Source organism: Epargyreus clarus, unplaced genomic scaffold, assembly GCF_041222505.1.
Source record: "Epargyreus clarus isolate Ecla_fem2 unplaced genomic scaffold, WU_Ecla_fem_2.2 ptg000004l, whole genome shotgun sequence".
Classification (NCBI taxonomy): Eukaryota; Metazoa; Arthropoda; class Insecta; order Lepidoptera; family Hesperiidae; genus Epargyreus; species Epargyreus clarus.
In genome coordinates, this window is record NW_027332212.1 from 10,234,229 (window position 1) to 10,256,287 (window position 22,059).

At 34.8% G+C, this 22,059-nt stretch overlaps 1 protein-coding gene across 1 annotated transcript in view; it reads right to left on the minus strand.

The window, feature by feature from the left end:
* Window positions 1-22,059, minus strand: part of LOC140757500 (G-protein coupled receptor Mth2) — a 48,195-nt gene continuing 26,136 nt past the window's right edge. The window contains exons 3-9 of the mRNA XM_073093245.1: window positions 20,700-20,891; window positions 11,004-11,082; window positions 2,573-2,751; window positions 2,008-2,179; window positions 1,328-1,513; window positions 729-886; window positions 1-415 (exon numbers count right to left, since the gene is read on the minus strand). Coding sequence (XP_072949346.1) covers window positions 748-886; window positions 1,328-1,513; window positions 2,008-2,179; window positions 2,573-2,751; window positions 11,004-11,082; window positions 20,700-20,891 — 947 coding nt within the window. The 3' untranslated portion in view covers window positions 1-415; window positions 729-747. The remainder of the gene's footprint in view (window positions 416-728; window positions 887-1,327; window positions 1,514-2,007; window positions 2,180-2,572; window positions 2,752-11,003; window positions 11,083-20,699; window positions 20,892-22,059) is intronic.

A 22,059-nucleotide genomic window follows, 5' to 3' on the forward strand; every position in this document is an offset into this window, starting at 1 on the left:
CACTTATCAGTTTCGCTAAGCTTTAACCTGAAGAACGAACGTATGTCCATTATAAAGTCAGAGTTTCGATATCTTCATCCCACGATGTCACGTGTAGCGCGATTCGCCAAACATATAAGTATAGAAAGTACCTATTAAATTAACTAAGCGACTATCATTCAACTTCAATACAAAACACGATGCACACTAAACATTTTTATTCAATTACATCGTCAATAACAATTCCATTTTCAGAATGCTTTATTTTGAATATATTTTAATTTTTGACTTAAGTATATAAAATTTATTATTTAAACTTAATAATAACCCTTACTTATTTTGTGTAGGCACTTAAAATTAATTAGGTAAATAAAGCTTTCGTGATCAGGCAACCTGACTAGCAATATGGAGATGACGTCCAGACTAGCCTTGTAATCTGAAATAACAAACTTTATATTTAATTATTTGTACGTTTCGACTTTCTATAAATAACATTGTAAATTAATAGACGGTACCTCTGTCACAGTGAATCGCAAAATATTGTTAAAGATATTAAGTTAAGGAATTAGTTTTAGGATATTTATTATAGAAAGCTTTTTCTATACTTTAGAACAGCTTCTGGTCACAGGACCAAAGTAAAAGAATTTGTTCCTCCACTTAGAAAAATAGTCGATTACATCGTATAAAAATTCCACTATCTTCTAACATTTTAATGTTAACTTTTTAACATATAATACTAAAGTAGTAACCTTCTAAGCTATAAGCATATTAGTGCATATCCTTAAGCCGGATCGTGGTCTCATCGGTAGAGACGCGTGTATTCTCGGTGGGTGCGGAGCTGGACTGCGTGGCCCAGCGCCCAAGACTCGTGTCAGTGGCCGCGGGCTTACCACGTATACTTCTCCATCTGAAATAAAGAAATATGCGTTATAAGTAAGTAGATTCTATTTTTTAATTACTTACTGTACTTAAATTAATAAGGGAGAAAAAGTGATTAATCTTACCTCGTTTACATTAATCTTTTGTGCCAAATATTTATTAAATATTTGTGTACTTTATTGCAGTGCTTACTTTAATTAATAAGGATTTCACTTATCCTTACGTCATGTAGAATTCGAATTAAAATCGACGTTATATCTACTGCGCTGCTTCAGGGGCAATAAAAATCTATTATAGATACCAAAATGCATTCACCAACAGATACAGCGCCTTAATAAAAATATTTCTTTTTATTTTTGTAATACTTGATTTTCCCTGTTCAGATAATTTATATATGTATAGGAAATCAGGATCTATTTATAATCATTCCATTATTAAAGCACAATTCCTAAAATCTGCGTTAACTTACTTCTTAGCGGCCAAATTGCGCACTTTATTCTTCCACACAAAGATGAAGAATATGAACAGTCCAAGTACAATATTAGAGATGTCGACCACGACCCAATACCAGTTGGAGCCGCCAACTGCGAAGCTGATAATCTCTATCGTCCAGTTCACGCCCATCACTACAAACAGCTTCAGATATAATCCGTATCTGTAGAACAATAAATCAGTTATAATTGTGTAGCTTAGGCTACGTACCCCTTACCTAGCCTTAGTTAAGCCTAGCGTGCGTAGGCCTTGTTAGCCTAGTAGTAGCCTAGTCTAGTAGTAGCCTTATAAGCCTGTAAGTTAGTGTCTAGGTGTAATATCGGACCGCAGTTTAAGGGTAGCAAAATTGTAAATGAGATGACTTTTTTCATTAAGATATATTTAAGAGAATATTGATTACTACTAACTATATGTGGTCCGGTCCTTGAAAGCTTATTTTTCTTCAATCACTTAACATTTTAGATAGCATTCCTGTTTTACTTATTACTTATTACTATGTTAGTTGGTTACAGATGGTGCCAGTCCATGGGTGCCAATGAATTCAGAGACCGACTAGCATGACTTTGACTTTAATTGCTTAAAAATACTTATAATCTTGACACTTCCTAAAATACCTACTTCAATATATTTGTAAGGTTTTGTATTTCAATATTGTACCTTTGCTTATCCTTCTTTAGTTTGTCACTGCGTGATGACTCCGAGCTTTTCAAGATGGCAGTCTCTTGTCTAATGGAGCGGATCCGATACGCCGTCACCGAAAACAACACCACGTTGCATACCACCAGCACAAGTACCGGAATGAAGAAATAAACCAGCTCACTTGTCCAATCTGTGGATATAAACTTATTTATTAAGACACTTTTCCTGTCGCACATGTTTACACTAGGACGCGCCTTTTTCACTTAGGTACCTATATATGAATGAAGTTGCTATTCGAGTGGGCGTAACATGCGTGACAGGAAAGTAAAGCTGCTTTCCTGTCTTATGGTATTTGCTAGATACAGACGAGCTTCAGTATTACCAATAAAAAATGAAAACATGCAAATTCTTGTCATGCATGTTTTTTTTTAATATTAAATAATTATTTTAAATGGGTTTTTATATTCAAGAGGGGGGTTGTAACGATCTCAATAGTAATTTAGCAAAATTATTCAGATGAGTATAATAAAGAAGTACTTCTATTTGCCTATTTTTACACAATTTATACGCTCTGGAGGCTTACCGTTGAACCAACAGCGCTTGCTTCCGAATCCCGGGGTGATGATATTACTCGGTAAGTCGCTGAATTGCATGGCGATCGTAATCGCAGTCAAAACAACGGGCACTCCCCAAGCATAAGCCCCGTAAGCTGCGAAGCGCTTCTTCTCTCGACGCTTGTGAGAACTTCCGCCTCGGTACCCACTGAACAAGAACAATACAATAATAATATTTGCATACGAAATTGGTATCTCTGTACAATTATACATTATTTAACAAATATATACATGGCTTTACATAAATGAAATATAAACAGAGTTGGCATATGTTATGCAGTTTGCTCCAATGAATTTTGTCCATTAGCGCTACGTACAGCGAAACTATTATACACAAATAAACTGTGCTAATTTGGTTACAATAGCAATTTTATTTTATATAGAAATAGCAAACGGGCATGCAGTCTGTAGGTATTGAGTCACTGCCGTCCGCGGACATCTGTAACCAATTCTATTATAGAACGAAATTGCTAAATTTTATCCCTCGAGGCTATATCGGATCGCCTTATGTATTTTTCGTTTTCAAATAACAATGGAACAATGCGGACACTCCTGTTGCATTATTTCAAAAAATATTTTGCAGACAATACTCTAACGGATGTCATATAAAATAATTTAAATATATAATACGAATTGCCTCGTACAAGTTAATTATATAAAAACAGCTATCTAACATACATATTTATATTATTTATCATATATGCATGAAATGTATTTATATTCGCATACTGATAAACGATTAAGTAACAGTTGGGTAACAACTAAATTGATAATTGTAGTTTCCTGTTATTTATTTCAGGATATAGTGCTATGTATACCTATGGCCTCTTTAATACCTATTTATGGACATTAGGCAAACACGAACCATGCTAGATAAAACTATATTTTTCTGAACAATATTTTCGAAATATTGTACTCCCGTGGCACGGCCCGTGTCTGCGAGACCATGTTACGCTAGAAATACTTTAACAAATAACATGCTTTATGTTTGTATATGTACATTAGCCCTAATAATTATACTTTTAATAACCTAGGATTTCGTGATTGCCTTCGAAGCTTATCACCATAGCTGCTACTTATCATTTGCATCATTCGAGTTCCCACTTATTAATGGTCATAAATTGTTTGTTTGGTTAGTAATAAAACATAGAGTCCGAAAACATAATTACCTAAAAAAGCATTTTTTTTTGACTTAGCGATACTGAAGAAACATACTCTATAGGTACTCAGCTGGAATTTCGAAATAAGATCCGAAACTTGTCAAAGTTTTCTACAGTTAAGACGTAACTTGTACGTTACGTAAGTTTGGAAACAACGTGCACGTTCGACAAAGTTTATTTTTTGTTCAGCTTATTCGGAAACGCATCGCGAAATAATAAAACTAAATAATATTACTTTCTTTTTATTCTATGGTAGAACCCTAATAAGTGTAGAGTTCGACTATAGAACTACTATTATTTTTGCTACTAACAATAGCGCTGTTATCTTCCGACCTGAAACGTAGTGCATACCATACGACCAGTCGGCACGAAAGGTTATAGTAGCTTTAATTCTGGATTTTACGGATAAAACTCTCTTGCCTTGAATTATTTTTGTAATTGTTTATTTGCTGCAGTTGTGCTTTTTTGGGCTACCAATTATTTATTAATTCACTGTTGCTAAGTAAAGTGCGTCTTCTTAATCTTTATACATAAAAATATATGCTCTAGTCTGCTCTTGTACCTTAGCATTTTCCCTATTTTTTTAAATGTCGCATTTAACTACTTGGTCAGTCAGAGACATCACCATTGGCTTAGTTTTGAGCAACTTGTGAAAACACAGGGTATTTTTCCTGTTGCACGGGCTTACGCCTGCACGCATGTCTTGCATCTTATCGTTTTAAATACTTTTCTTGTCATACATGTAAATACTTTTCTTGTCGTAACCACGCGGGACACGAAGAGTCCGCAGCGAATTAGGTGAAGCTTGTGAGTGATACACGCGTGCGGGCGTAGACCTGCGTGACAAGAAAAAAGTCCTTATTTTGGAAAATTATGTATCTACCGAACCATTCATTATTTACATGCGGTTTCATTACTGATAATCTAAAGATATGTATAACATTCTGTACATTAAATAAAATATTAATTACCTTTGAGATTGTTGAGACGTTATACTCCCGATCCTTGTATGCAATAAACATTGAACAATATTGCTATTATCAATAGTTATGTTTCGTAAATTAACATATCTACTATCAACAATCCCATCCAATTCAGGCTAAGTAAAGTTGTTATTTACGACAGCTACGTAAACATGCTTGATAAAAAATAGATTTTACGTCATGCTGCTAACATTCTTAGAACTTGCGCGTACGATTATTACCCATGTGAAGTATCCCTCGAGTTATCGATGACATTTCTAAGAGTTCTTTGTTACATGTATAGGTACTTGGTAGTTATTCTCAAAAATCACTACATTATGACTACTAAAAGTAATAACCCTACTTCGAAGCGTCTCATGTGTGTAATGTGTGATGGACGGCATAAAACATTAATTTTTTAAACATTTAAAATGGCCACCCGAAATGTATACTTAGATGAAATGCATCGACATACGGTCTGTTATTGCCGTATTTTTAATGCCAAAATCGTTTACTTCCTATTCCTTCTGACTTAAGGAGTTAGCCAATGGCGACGCAAAGACTAAATTGTACTCAAATACTTAAATAAGAATTGTAACCCTTTTTATTTTTAGTAGGTTAATTGATGACATTTTATGTATTTGGTTTCGTAGTTTCTATATTATAATATGCATAATTAATATGTAATTATAAACTCATGCACTATCAATGCCTTTTCCTGTCACGTGGAACTACACTAGCTCACATTTACTTCGCACTCGCGACTTAACTCGCTCTTGTCAGACCTGCGTGCGTGTAGCAGGCATAAGAGGTATCTTGCCTATGTAACGATAGAATACAAGCAGCACGCACGCGGACACATTCTACGTGACAGGAAAAGGCCATTTTTCTACACTAAATAATAAGTTAAATAAGAAGGAGTAGGTAAGGTTGAATAAAATTAAAACTACCTACTGACTCGATTTTATACGTAGAGTTAATTAAGGTTACTCATAGAAATTTAATTAACTTACGAGTTAATAAAGTGATAATAAAGTAAGTACGTCAGCGGACATTTAGATATATAGAAGATATAAGTGATAAGAAAAATTAATATGAATTATATTATCTATTTGCTGATAAACAAAACATTGCAACAATATGATTTTGGAGAACTGCATATAAATATAGAAAGAAAAGTCTTTGCAATGTTTTATTCTCAACATATATTTAGTTATATATACGTTTAATGATTATGGTTATTATTATGGGATAGTGTATTAATGGTGCAATTAAATAAATATTATTTTCTAAAACGCTACGTTACGCCTAAATACAAAATATCACTACGTAAAAGTAATGCCTATAAAAATATAGCACGAATTCACACGTAGAAATTTAAAAAATGCTAAGATAAACTAAGAAAATCTCACGCCTATAAGGGTATTTTAGTTTCCGTTACATTTTTTAGGATTTTAATTATATTGAGTTATTGAAAATAGATTGATTTTTTTTATATATTGTTACCCTCAATTCAAGAACCTACATTATCAATAAACAATTTAGTTAAAGTTATCCTAGAAAACAAATTTAAAGTATCATCCAGGCATTTTTCTTGTCACATGGGTCTACGTCTGCGTTCGCATCTCATCCGCACGCGTCAATTAAGTAGCTTCAGTCTCTCCACATCTCACATGCGTGTGACGAGAAATTATTAATGAAATTACAGGATATGAGAGGCATGCATGCGGGCCAAAAACGTACGCTGACTCTAATCCTGCATAATAAGAAATGGCCATGAAATGTTTATTGCCAATTCCGATTCAGTTATGTACGTGTGATCTTATAATTATCTAAACCGTATTGATTGGTGTATTATACTATTATACTTTAATGTTAAGTAGTTTATTTCATATTTTGTTTGTATTTTTGTTGTCGATTTCATGTGTCGTCATGTAGAGTATAGGTTAGTACGACATTAATACAACACGACTGATCAATACCCATTTAAATGTATCTTATTTTGACCCCCACCAAATAATAGGCGTAAAATAGGCAACTATGTATATAAAACAGATACTATCACATGACACACATGCCAGTGTTACAGACAACGACCTGGTAAGGGACCTACAGGTGGCGATTGCAACCAGGGGGAACCGGTCTCACTGTTCTGTAACCCAAGTAAACATTAAAAATAAAAATAATTTAATACTTACATCGCTTTTGTATCTAAAAGTAAATATTGTTTAACATTTTGAAGTAAGGAAAATGACCTTAAAAGTTAAACCCAGACCCAGAACACAATATATACAATTCATTACACCTTTTTTCGTCAATATTATTATTATTATTTTATAATATAGGAGTAGCAGACGAGCATGCAGTCCACCTGATGGTAAGTGGCTACTGCCGCCCATGGACATCTGTAATCAACCCCAGATAGGGTTAGATATTCCTACCAAAGGTCGGCTACAGATACCCTGCTACCCCTGAGGATTAAGCTGGAACGCCTCGGTCCATCTGTCTCCCTTACCACACCCTTCAAACCGGAACACAGCAGCGCCTAGCACTGCTGTTATTAGATAGAAATAGGTGTGGCGGTGGTGCCGCCGTAGTCGAACCACAAAGGGTTCTACCACCTTCAATATCATTACATCTATCATTACAGGTTATCTTAACCTAAGGGGATAGAGTAGCCTATATATAATTACGTTAGATAAACTATAAGTACCTTGTCTTACATATTATTAATTATAACATGAATGTTAGTAGTTACATATAAGATAAGATATAATTAAATTGAAATCGCTCTACGGCAGTGGTTCTTAATCTATTCTTCATAATAGCACATTTTTTGGCTTACTGTGAACCACCAATTAACAAATCATTTCGTCGTTTGAATAAAAAAAGATTCCCTGTTCCTGAAATAAGACTGTCGAAAAAAAACTGATTTTTCGATATGCACAGTAGTATAAATGTACGTATAGTAAGTACCTATTACATTTAAAACTTTTAGTGCCGCTGTCATACACCGTTGTAAACACAACAATAAAATGATTCATATATTTATCTCTATCAATCAATACAATTTTGTGAATCTAGAGTACGTAATTCTCTGGTGGTGTTAAGGAAACCGGAAATAAATTTGTATCTAATCTTACTTCCTAGAATTGTTTGTCATTTTTTTGTTGTGCCTTCGCAAAGTTCTCATTAGTCATTAGGACATTACAATGTTTTGCGTTAGTCATACTAAGATGAGTTGGATTTTCCTAATTTGCATATCTCTTTAATTCTTACTATACAAGGAGTGATTGTATCAAAAACTTTAAGTTACATATGGCGTAATAGCGGTATCTAAAGTAACTATGACTTCTGTAATCAACTCCATAGAGAAAGGTTTCTACCTGAAGCCGAACACAGCTGAAGCGTTTCCAATGCTGAGGAGTAAGGTGATCAAACCATAATATTTAAGTTACCCTTCTACCGAAACGCATAACTGCTTTATGCGAATAGGAATTTTGAAGGTAATGAACCCTTTGTGGTACGACTCCGGCAGCACCTCCGCCACACTTATTTCTGCCTCATAACAGCAGTGTTATGCGCTGCTATGTTCTGGTTTGAAGGGTGTGTAAGGGAGAATTACTTTTCCGACGTGCTCCAGCTTAGTCCTCAGGGGTAGCGGCGGTTCTGTGGCCGACCTCAGGTAGGATTATCTAGTCCTATTTGGGGTTGATTACCATAAGATAAATTGCATGCTCGTCTGCTACTCCAATATTATAAAAAAAGAATTGGTGGTGGTAACTTTCTACCTTGCATTACTCTTTATTTAAATTTAAAAATAGATTACTAATACACATGTCATTACATAATTATGATCGGTGAGAAATAAACTAAACAAGATAAGTAAATGCTTAATACCGACCCAGATTATTTAAAGTTGTTAATACACATTCAAATAGATAAACTGGTGATAATTAAATAGTTCACTATGTAATGAGTTTACGCAAACGTAAACAATGCTACTGTAAGTATTGATTATCCTTGAGGACTAAGGAAGATCGACTCTTTTAAGACTCTCCGTTACCACACCCTTCAACCAGAAAACAGCAGCATTCCATTATTGTAAGGTAGACAAAAATGTGGCGGTGGTGCCCCGAAGTGGAATGAAGAGTTCTACTACGATATGCTGCAACGAGTAACGCTAATAGAAATAGGTGTGGCAATAAAACCGATAGTACAACCACAAACAGTTATACAATCTTTATGGCAACTGATAATCATCGACCAGATCCGTGGCTCCTGTATTTTACTAAAATACGTAATATGACATTACCACAACATAGAAACACGGTTGAATAAGGCCTAGTATGAAATGGTTTCTCCTAGTCCCTTGGGAAATTATGTGTGATTTCAGACTAAACTAATTTCTGTTTTATTTAAGTTTTGGGGCCCGGTCCGGCATGGTATGCGGGGACAGCAAAGTCAGCTTTTTAGTATTATATATAGTATTCGTGTATTTTGTAAAGGAAGACCTTTTAATCTCAAAAAACGTCTTTCTTAAAAGGGAGACCTTTTAAACTCAATTCGCGCCCCGGAACGGCAAGTTTAGGGGGCGGCAAAATTTTTAATAGGAGGATCTTTATTTTTCTTCAACAAATTGCAGGGATCATATGACCTTTGATAGAGCTCAAAATACTAAAATAAAAAGCAAAGACTATCCTATATCCTTTCTACGTATTTTCTGAGCAGAATATTTTAAATCTAAAGAGCGATATTAAAACTTCGCGCTGCTCTAACTTAGTCTTCAAGCTCAGGGTAAACAATGAAATCGTTTAACTTTAAAGAATGTCCAGCTTAGGCAGGTTATAAATGTCTTAAGCAGATACGATTTAATACAAAGGAAAAACTGTCTTTTCCTACTTTACATGAATACATACAGAAACAAAAAAATGAATAGTCACGTAATCGTCATCATGTGTGGTCCAGGGGATTTCAGGGTGGCTCCCTGGCCTGCAAACATCTTGTTTTTTGTAATATTCAAGTAGCCGACGAGGATGCAGGCTACCTCATGGCTTGATGGTATGGTCACAGTCATCTCTAAGCCACTCCATATAGAAGAGGGTCCTGACGCTGATCAGTGATCACATATGCCTGGATACATCCGAGGATTAAGACAGTCGCCTCATATGCAAGTCGGCCAGTATCCACACCCTTTCATCGAAATGCATAAAAATTCACGCTAGAAGTTGATGTGTTCCTGGTACCTCTTCAGTTGAAACATACTAGTTCTCCTATAATTGATAAATTGGTGAATTCATGAATCGATTTGTGTTCTAGATCTGGGTATTTTCAGTCAGCTTTGGGTGTTTACCGCACCGAACGTCGAGCGGTATGGAAGATTATGAATTTATTTATGAAGTAAATAGTAACAGATTTTACTATTATACTCGTCACTACATATTAATAGTAATGTCTACACACGCTATTGAACTTGGTTTATTTAAATACAATTGCCGTAATGGTTTACTTATACTGATAAACAATCTAACACAATTTAACACATAACTCTATCTAATGGGCTTTATCTATTCAAGTGGCCGTTGAATAAATCGAACAGCATTTTTGTTTTAATACGCAAATATTCCTGTTTTTGTCTTTAATATATGTATAATAGCTTTAGACAAGTGCAAAGTATTTATGATACAAAACTAATAGAATCTATCAGTTAAAATTTGTGATAACACAAATAGCAAATATCAGATATTTGCTATTCGTGTTATCACAAATTTTAATGTCGTTAGGGCCTTAAGTATTAAATTTTTTAAACCAGTGTTTTTCAACATATGCATAAAAAGTCGCATGAATATTGTCATGAAGTAGATTGAAAAACGTAGATATTTAACACGCAATAATAGTTACTAGAGATTATTTAATAACCGAAAACCCGTTGAAATATAAAATAAATAAATACCTAATAATAATGTGTTCATAAGTTTAAAATAATGAAAAATCATATTGATGAAATCGATAATTTAGTGTACCTAGACTCGACTAAGTGTAACAACTTAGATCTAGTCTTAAAACTTCTTTTTGCAATATCATAAATTCTTAAGCAAAAAATCTAAAGGAATTTGCATAAAAAATCAATTCCAGTAAATCGCAGAGCGTCAGTCATGTATTGCCAATTTATTTCTTTTACCTGGAACGCTACGCTTTTAAAAATATAACTTCACTAGAAACAATAATAAACGTAGATTTTATTTTTAACCACTCAACATCAATCGGATCATAATTACCTGAACGTCCTCCATATGTCGAAGCACATTACGTTTAGCCAGAAAAAGCTCGTTTGGAACGCGTAGTATACGATGAAAGCTGAAAAAATAAAAATAAACGTGAAAGTACTCGCGTATTCATACACCACATGTTCGATTTATACGAATGTCCAAATAGGTTTTCTGTTTTAACGGGTTTGTTAAAACAGAGATTGTTTCTCCTATAAAGCCGTATGTATATTATTCCGTTATTAATAATCAATCCATCCAATTTTCTTTACCAAAGATCGAAATTTGACAATTTTTAATAGGTAGGTACTCTTTGTCGAATTACATCCTTGTAGCTCCTTGTAGGCAAAATATTGGATTGACTATTAGATATAGATAATAGACAAACAATGGTAAAAGATCGGCGCCATGTCATTTAAAAATTCAATGACATCTATAGAGGTGCACATCGTCCAAATGAACAATTGTGGTGACAAAATCACTTAACAAGAAAATAAGGATAAGGTTCCATTTTACATTTACAAAAATAAGTAATGCAAAATATTTTTAGCATTAAAAAAAACACATATGTACATATAAATATAAATATAAATATAAATATAAATATAAATATAAATATAAATATAAATATAAATATAAATATAAATATAAATATAAATATAAATATAAATATAAATATAAATATAAATATAAATATAAATATAAATATAAATATAAATATAAATATAAATATAAATATAAATATAAATATAAATATAAATATAAATATAAATATAAATATAAATATAAATATAAATATAAATATAAATATAAATATAAATATAAATATAAATATAAATATAAATATAAATATAAATATAAATATAAATATAAATATAAATATATATGAACGTTTATAGTCTTCACAAAATGAGGAAACGACTATGTGCCCCAGCCCCCACCTGATGTTAAGTGGCACTAGTGTCATCAATGCACATATGCTACCGTATATAAATTTGAGATATTCGGGACCGGGATATTTTCAGAAACATTACCTATTTTCCATCGTAGACTTGTTTTCAATTTCCACTTAAGATATTGAATAATTTTAGCTATAGACATTATTTACGTATACATACGATAAAGGTTGAGATATCGATCAAGTGAATCCTATTTCTAGGAATTATTAACGATAGAAATATAACAAGTGAGGTTAAGCTATAAAAATATTTTAATGAAAAAACATAAAAGAAAACCGCGACCTTATTCATCATCTAAATCTAATCCGTTTTCAATCTTGTCTGTCTTTGCGGGTGTACGCTCAAAGAAATCTTTCATCATAATGGTATTGACCCATTTTATACACAAATATGCAGCTATTCCAAAATACTGACAAAATATGAATATTTATTATTTCAACTGTAACGTGTTATATATTTCTATTTATGACGCTTTAGTATAAAATATTTTTAAACGTGTATTATCAAAATTAGTATCTGTTGTACATAATAATAAACGTTGTGTTTTACTAGAGATAAGTCAAATACATGATACTGTATGGTCACATGTATTATTATATGCCTACTATACTGCGTTCTTTCAATATTATAAAAATAAAATAAATTAATGAAATAGTTTAAAGCCTTTCATTCGAAGAATAATTGTGGCCATATATTTAATTGGCCATAACGCTGTATTGTCATTGAAAAAAAATAATAAAAAAATGACGGGGATTATGGCGGGAAACGGCAGATGATAAGTAGGTATGTATGTGGAGGCCTTGGAATTAATTAAAACTAACTAGCTGGATTCAAGTCTTTTACTGGAGAATCCCCTTGCAAACCAATTGCAATTGCAGTATACCAATACATCAGTCGTCATCATCGATCAGGACACGTGATCTTGACGCGAGTTTAATATTTTTTACCCATCACATAAAGTGCACGACGCTGTTAAAGAAGATTTAACTTCAAAAATATTTTCAGAAATACTGAATAAATCGCAAGTTTAACGTAGGTACCTACATAAATTGTGGGAGACATTGTGTCAGTGACGAAGAGAGCTTTAAAGGACAGTTAAATTTCCCAGACATCGTTTTACTTCCTGCTTTTATTCTATTTTAGAAACGAAGTAGAAAGATAAAAATGCTATTATGGATTACTTACTCTCATTTTCTTTATTTTTAACTCAATCTATCTAAACTGTTACGATAATGGATTTTGATAATGTAATTTACTTTTAAAATAATCTTTAAACTCGTTAAGATCAAATGTATATTTTTTGTCCAAAGAAATGTTCGGTGTACTTATAAGTTTTATTATGATTGACGAAAAATTTCGCAAGTAGAGTTAAAAGGTTTTATTTTAGATTGATTTCTAAACAGACTAAGGCCCATTATTGATAATCGATTTATTCAATGTTTTGCCTACGAAAGATTGAAATATTATGATTCCTGTCTACTAGAATTGTCGAATTTCGATCTTTGGTAGACAGATTGTTAGATAGGTTGAGTATTAATAACGGACGAAAAACGACTGTGTTCGTTAATCCAAACGTATTGTCTGCCGCTGTCAGAGAGCGTTACACATTTGTCTGTTTTTACCCGACTACGCTCAAACTGTGGGAGCGACATAGGATACATTACTTGTCTTTATAGTTGATTGTTTTAAGTGTTTGCGGCAAATTTCTTTTGATTTTTTGCTCTCCATTGGATTGCTACAAGTGTTTGCAAATCTATAAAACCGGTCTGAATATAGAAATGAATCGCGTCGCCATAGCAAATTGTAAGACTACACCTGCACGCAACAACTTCAGAGCGGACTAGCAGTTTGGCGCGGGCTACAGTTGATTAAGGGCGTGAAGAGAGAAGTTATGATTTATGTTATGGCTGCTCATGTAACTTGTGACTAGAGTATATTACAAACAATATTTTATTACTGTTGTAATGACTGTGTGCCAAATTAGTCATGGATTGTAAATTAGACATGACCGGGCATATAGCCCGTGTGGGCAGCCTCATTGGTCATTATTCTAGACACAGCACTACAAATGGACACTTATGTTATTGACCTGTCTAGAAGTCAATTAAATCAAGTCAATTACGATTTTACAGCAATGATAGTGCCATTACGTTCATACATATGCAAATATACTTGTAGGTACATACTTAAAGACAATTAAGGTGTGAACTCACGGAACGATTTTACTTCGCGCGCAGTCGCCAAATACGAGTAGCTTTTGCTTCAAATTTAAGGGTCTGATAATGTGGCTCGGAGACAAAATATGTAACTCCTCAACCGATGGGAATAATTGAGTTGTGTTTGAAGATATTTGGTGTAGGTTCTAATGAAATTGCAAAGCCAGTTCATCATTGACTATTTAAGGGTTTGATAATGTGGCTCGGAGACAAAATATGTAACTCCTCAACCGATGGGAATAATTGAGTTGTGTTTGAAGATATTTGGTGTAGGTTCTAATGAAATCACGGAACCGCAGTTTTACGCGATTGCGTAGCCGCAGCGGTTTTGGAAGCGACCGCAAAGTCAGCGAAGCAAGTGTGTCAGTCGGATGGAAAGAGGTCCAGATACCTACGAGTAATCGTAAGTTGCTCACCATTGCAACAGAAACTTCAGGCGACGTGAAATAATATTTCACCATGAAAATAGCAACTATTTTTTACCTAAATTTTCATAGCCCATGTATGTTAAAGTTCCGTATCCTCGCGTGACGGACTGCACGTAATTTGTATGGCAATGCATTATTAATTTACGTTATTCTAAATACAATATGGCTGACGCCCAAAGATATCCTTAATAAGTATAAGTATCCAACTACTATAAAACTTATTTAAAAAGAATTTTATTTTGATACATACATTTGTTTCCTTCCGTAAAGCTCAGCGCTTCCTAGAAGCATTGAAAAACAAAGGCCCATTTATCTATTTCACTCTACGCGGACGCAACACGCCCTAAAAGCTGTTTAATTAATTTAGACTAATATTAGTGATAATTACCTTTTGGGGAATGCGTTTAATTTTCAGTATCAATTAAGGTAATTTCATTTCGAGGGTGTGTGCGGTTGGTATTCGACGGTGATTTAATTTGGTGTAAATCTTTTACCTTGTGATTTAGTAGTCTTCTATTACGTAGTGATTTATTAGTAGAGTCTTGTTTTTTGTAAACAATGAAAATGACAGTAACAAAGTATATATTTTACTTGAACCTCACATTTATTTAACATTTATTTGGTGACCCACGGAGCGGTATTATGGTTACCACAGTCTGATGCGCAGACGGTTCCAGATTCGATCTCTGACCATATATCTGAAGGATGAATTTAGACTTCTGTTCATAGTATTCATGGCATCCACGACGACACACCAGGGAATCTGTAGTGTGGGGCTATGAGTGTAGAAGGCGTCTATGTCAGACTTATTTATCATCAAATTAAATACAGTCCAGGAGCTCCCCTAAGATGCAAAGCAGTCCCAGTAGCCTATTCGGGCTCTTCCAGACATGGTACTTTTAGCATCGGAGATTACCGTTTTGGGCATTGCAACGATGCTGTTTCACTTTTTTGAGGCTTTCTGCGTTCGGGCCGGTATCGAGAATGCGCGTTTTATTAAATACATTAATACTGTATCGCGTTTCTCGTATTCATTTGCTGCTTCGAGCGTCCAACGGTAGCTGCGAACGACGCTTAAATGTGTGAGGTATATATATTTCAATGCTTCTGAAAAGCAGCTAAATAATCGATCTCCGATGCGTATCATGTGCCTTTACTTATCTCAAGGATTTTGATAGGTCCTGCTATTATTGTAGATGAGTAATTGTTATTGTTTACACGACTTATTACAATGATTTTCAATTTTCCACAGTAGGTGCCTACGTTTCACGTTACATGAATCATGGCTGCTATCTTATCTGTTTACACTACGACTCTACATCGTCTCTACGAAATGCATTGTCGCCAGTCGTCTTGTAATATATTTTTTTCTCCAATTATCTAAACACAACCCTCAGGTAATAAGTAGAATGATTCAGCGACTTGTAATAACTATGACAGTTAAATTTACCCTTATGTACCTAACGAGCTTTTGCCCGCGGCTTCGCTCGTGTTACGAAGTAATATTTTCATCCCCTATTTTATCCCCTTGGGGTAGAATTGATCAAAATCCTTTCTTAGCGGATGCTTACGTCATAACATCTACCTGCGTGCCAAATTTCAGCCCGATCCGTCCAGTGGTTTGGGCTGTGCGTTGATAGATCACTATGTCAGTCAGTCACCTTTGAGTTATATATATTTAGATTGTGAAGGTATATCATCGTTTTATGGTTATGAACATTATATACCACTAGTAAAAAGATCGTGAAGCACCCAACTTAAATAAACCAGTAAAGACGAAAACGTTCAGTACCTTTTGGCTCTCTTTTGTCAGTCAATTTTCTTTTTTTAGAGTTCCATACCCAAAGGTTAAAAACGGATTCCATTATATTAGGTATTGAGCCGCTACCTGTCCGTTTGTCATAGGGCTCTCTTGAACCGTAATATTGTGTTTTAATTCCCTAGCAATCTACTTCAAACTGTATAATAGCAATAAATTGTTTCGTAAGTAATCTAATTTTCTGAGAAATGTTAATGGTTTTATTTTTATTTATCAATGCGCAAGCCCGATACAACGCCAATATAAATAGGTAGGTAAGTATATCATCATCAACCCATTACTATCGCACTGCTGGGCACGGGTCTCCTCTCAGAATGAGAAGAATTAGGCCATAGTCTACCGCGCTGGCCAAGTGCGTATTGGTAGACTTCACATACCTTTGAGATTTTTTTTCTATAAATCTCTCAGGTATGCAGGTTTCCTCACGATGTTTTCCTTCACCGTTTAGCAAGTGAAAATTAATTTCTAATACGCACATAACTTTAAAAAATCAGAGGTGCGTGCCTGGGATTTGAACCTCGGACCCCTCGATTGAAAGGCCGAGTTTCTTAACCAATAAGGCTATCACTGCTTTTTAAATTATTATTTACCTTTGTTTAAAGAAAATCAACCCTATACTAAATGGACAGACACACACATACGGATAAACGCGCACATTGCTATTAACAAATTGCTATTAATTTGCTCATCATACAATTAGCTGTATAATTACTGAAATCGATATAAATGCTTTAACGTAATGTGACAATTAATGCATACCGTGCCTCTATAGTTTAAAGCCTGTGGTACCAGTAAAAAGCTATAAATTGAATTTCCTTTATAGGTTTCCGTACCCAAACGGCAAAGCGGAACAATATTACTAAGCCTCCGCTGTCTGTGCTTCTGTCACAGGACTATATCTCTTGAACCGTAATAGATAACCAAAAAGTCTCTACCACCTTTACGTATATGCCCGTTACATTATTCATTTAATACTACATACTCTAGCCATAGACTCTAGCCTAGAACTACGTAATTAATCTAGTATTGTCCTATGTCCACGTTCTATCTTTGAAAATGGTTTACGTAACACGTAAAACAAAAGAATTGGGTTGTCGACACACAGTTTATTCTACTGGCTACGTTCTAAATTCAAGATTCAACTCAGATTATGCGATTATTTGTATGGTGCCTATCTTAGACTAAACATTTCTAAATATAAAATGTGCAGCTTCCTCATCTTATAATAGTTAATTGCAAATCTGGTGGTGGTAAAATGTAGATCTGGCTAATATATATCAGCAATTCTCAGAAATCAACCTATTATTATATTTATCACTTAGGTTCATAGATTATTCACAACTAACAAGAAAATGTACCCAGTTTTGAGAATTGAAATAGTTGCGTAAAAAAGTTTTGCCTCGTCTCCGTGCTAAAATGTTCCTAAAATATTTGAAATAATTATTTATTTATTATGTAAATTACGCAGTATTAGTTATTTATTCGTAAATTTTCTCTAAAAATGTTTTTATTTGTCAAGAATTAAAAAAAAGAACTTACTAATAAGCCGTTTGTGGCTTCATTCAAGTTCAAGACGGCGAAGTATCTTTACTAATCTATGCTTAGGTTATAATTTTGTCAAAAAAGTAAATTTAAATATTAAATCAAAATTATTTTCTAGATTTAGGACTGTGTGTCCGTAATAGGTAGTCCACGTAAAAGTCCTAGTCCGCTCTGAATATAGAAATGATTCGCGTCCCCATAGCTAATTGTTTGACTACACCTGCTCGCAACAACTTCAGAGGGGACTAGCAATTTGACGCGGACTATACCTACCTAGATACTTGAAAATTTCACAGACTGAAAGACAAAAAGTCTAGCAAAAGCTTTGTAACAGTACAATACGTGTTATGTAATAAATATTTAAAGTATATTCTAAAAAGAACCTTATGACGTCATGAGTTATTATAGACTTCATATGAAATACATAAATGCATTAGATGATGAATAATTCACGTAGACAGTGAATAAATAAATAAATTGCGACAATAAATGAAAATACGCAATATAATAAATACATAAAACGAACAGTGACTGTAATTTATATTATAGTTTTGGAAAATAATATTGCTTTTTTACCTGTCGGGGGAGGGTAACTTCCTTCGAGCGTATGTCATAGATAAGTATAGATATCTCACCGCCTTGTAATTGAAGGAAAACATTAAATTGCTTAAACGGCTGACAAATATGTCAGCCATTTAATAGCTGTCATGGAGTAATTTACGCGGAACAATGCCGACATGCGCAGTTAAGTGTTGCAAAAACACGAAATCGAAGAAAAAGTGCGGAGAAATATCGTTTCATTCGTAAATGATCTAAAAACTACATTTTTTAAATATTTTTCAACCCCGAAAATAGATAACAGTGACAATTTCAATTGTCAAAACTGGTTACATTTTCTTGTTAGGAATGAGTAATCTTTACTATTCTATGCATCGATATACCACTAATAAAGACGCGTCATTGATCCTATGGCGTATGTATGTACTCGTTTGTATGTACGATATGTTATGATAGCTTTGTCACGCATATGTGGTGTCGCATATGTGGTGGCAACTGTGGGAATGATCCCACAGTTTAGGCGAATCCATTGGCTATATTTCTATGTAGACCGATTTTTAATTTAACAAAACTCTATTTTATTTTTTACTCCACGTTTCTGTATTCGATTTTTTTAATTTTCAATCTTTCAATATCAATCCTAGATAATCGATGTTTCACGTCCATGCGTATTGAGACAGCTGTTTTATTTTTGACGAGCTTTTGCCCGCGGCTTAGCTCGCCTTACGAAGTAATATTTTCATCCCCTATTTTATACCCTTGGTGGTAGAATTGATCAAAATCCTTTCTTAGCGGATGCCTACGTCATAACATCTACCTGCATGCCAAATTTCAGCCCGATCCGTCCAGTGGTTTGGGCTGTGCGTTGATAGATCACTATGTCAGTCAGTCACCTTTGAGTTATATATATTTAGATTACATAATACAAATAAAATATAAATATAGACTATAAATATATATACGCGTGTAAGATATACACGGGTATAAATTAAACTAGATAAGACACGTATTACCACATTAATTAAGGGCTTTGTTTCATTAACCTTCGGCTATTTCATCTAGCCGGTAGTCAGTAGGTACATTTGAATATTGATTAGGTACGTAGTGAATAACAAACGACTGCATTAAGGCTATTAAGCTATTCTGAACTGCCAAACGGATTAATGTGAGTGCATTAGTGGCACTGTTCTTTTGTCCACTGTGGAGTACCTACCTTTTTTTTTGTTTTCAAGGGAAAACCTCAAAAGGTACCCGACGACGTGGGAGCGACGCCGGGTTATGTGGGATTTTTACCGCACTAAAACCCCCCCGGTGGCCGTCCTCAGCGCTTGATGGAGAACTCCGGGATCTCCAATGGAACATAACAGGAGTCCTCCGAGCGCGATGCCCCGGTCGGGCTGTGCCCTGGGGGGAGCAGTTTACGCTCCTCCTGCATACCTGGTGTTTACGACGGCATCGGACCACACATGCCGCCGTTATTTCCGGGGTTGCCCTCCGGACGGTTCGAGCTCCCACTCTTGCCGCCGGCAACCCCGGAAGTCCCCTTTTAGTCGCCTCTTACGACAGGCACGGGGTACCGTAGCCCTGTTCTAGTCCCGGAACTACAGGGACAACCTAGTACCTACCTAGTGTGTTTTTCGAGCGTATGTATGTGTGTATGTATGTATTGTTCTTTAGTACGCTCTACAGCCCAAACGGCTTGACGAATTTGAACGCTATTATGTTATGAGTGTTGCAGGATCTAAATTTTTGGAGGTGACATATGCTATATTTAAGAAGCTTTCGCTTACTTATTATTGCATAAAGACACATTATTTTTTTTCTCTAAGCTTAGCAAAAATCATTCAGCTACGGTAGATAGTTAAAGTTAATAAAATATCGGCATGAATTGAAAATTGCGTTTTTACGTTTGCATTAATTTGAACACAGTGGAGTTATGTATATCTGCAATTAATCACAGATGCATTGCTACTGACAATTGTTGTTATTCTTTACGTAATTTATTGTTCAGTCATAATATATTAGGCTTTATTTTGTATTTTTATAGGCGAACGGCGGCACTTACAAATTGTCAGTCACAATATTTTTTCTTAACTACTACCAGATCGGAACGCGACCTCAACTGAGAAGATCCGGTAAGAAACTAAGTGGGTTTGCCTTTTTTAAGTAATAAATATTATTCTTACCGATGACGTAGCACCCGGTCATAGCCACGCCAACCCGACCGACGTGCAGCTTGAGGTACGCCAGGAAGGAGTACGCGATGATCAGGCCGAAGCAGTACGCCATCAGACACATGCCGTGCAAGTTCCGTAACTCCGGAATGAAGGCATATACTAGGAACGTCGCTATCAGGAATGGAACGGATAGCATCAGACCTGAAACAAAAAGACTATTGTAGGTACAACTTTTGTATTTAAATTCGTAGTTGAACTAGCAAATCAGTCTACCTGATGTCTCCCTTACCACACCCTTCAAACCAGAACACAGCAGCGCTTAACACTGTTGTTATAAGCAGAAGCAGGTGTGACAAAAGAGGATCTACCACCTTCAAAATCATATATGTAGTAACGTAATGTGGATGGGAGCATAAGGGTTTCATCATCAACCCATTAATGTCCCACTGCTGGGCACGGGTCTCCTCTCATAATGAGAAGTATCAGGCCATAATCCACCGCGCTGGCTAAGTGCGTATTGGTAGATTTCACATACCTTTGAGATTTTTTTTTATAAATCTCTCAGATATGCAGGTTTCTCTCAGATATCCTCACGATGTTTTCCTTCACCGTTTAACAAGTGATAATTAATTTCTAAGGGTTTACCACTTTCAAAATAAACTGCTGTCAAATAGTGTAGTTAGTAAGGTAATTAGGTAGTTAGTTATGATTCGGTTAGCTTAAATTACGCGAATCGATACGTCAACCTCCCGTTATATTGGTGGCGTAGTCACAGTAATAACCCACCCAGTATAACGTCAATAACAGAAGGTACAATACGTTTTGTAAGTTATGACTAGTAATAAACTAGCCTTACAAAAATAAAACCGAAGTAGAAATAATAAAAATGCCCGTTAAACCATTATTACGATAAATCGCAAAAGTTGTGTCCTTGTAGGTGTAGGTCTTCTATTGGGGTTGTAAATTCACAAATTAAAGCATCATCATAACTTTGATTATAACACGTTAACGCGGCGTTCTCCTGCTCATTTTTGTACTGGACTAATCTTAGCAAACCAATGGCGCATACTTTGTGCACGGTGTTCCTTACACAAAGCTTTTTTCCGTAACAACGTACAGCTCGATTATCGATTTCTCGCCGAAATTTTCAAACAAATCGAATAAAAGAGTCCCACACGCGCCGCAAACACCAAACCTCTACAAATATTTGGCTTGATTTGGGAAATAAAACACTCTTTCCATAAGTTTCAATTCGTGACGGTTTGTTGAAGTATGACAAGTGTGTAGACGCGGTATAAATGTAGATAGTCGGTTTGCAGTGCTTATTGCATTGTATATTATCTTTATCTTGCGCATGGCACGACGTGTT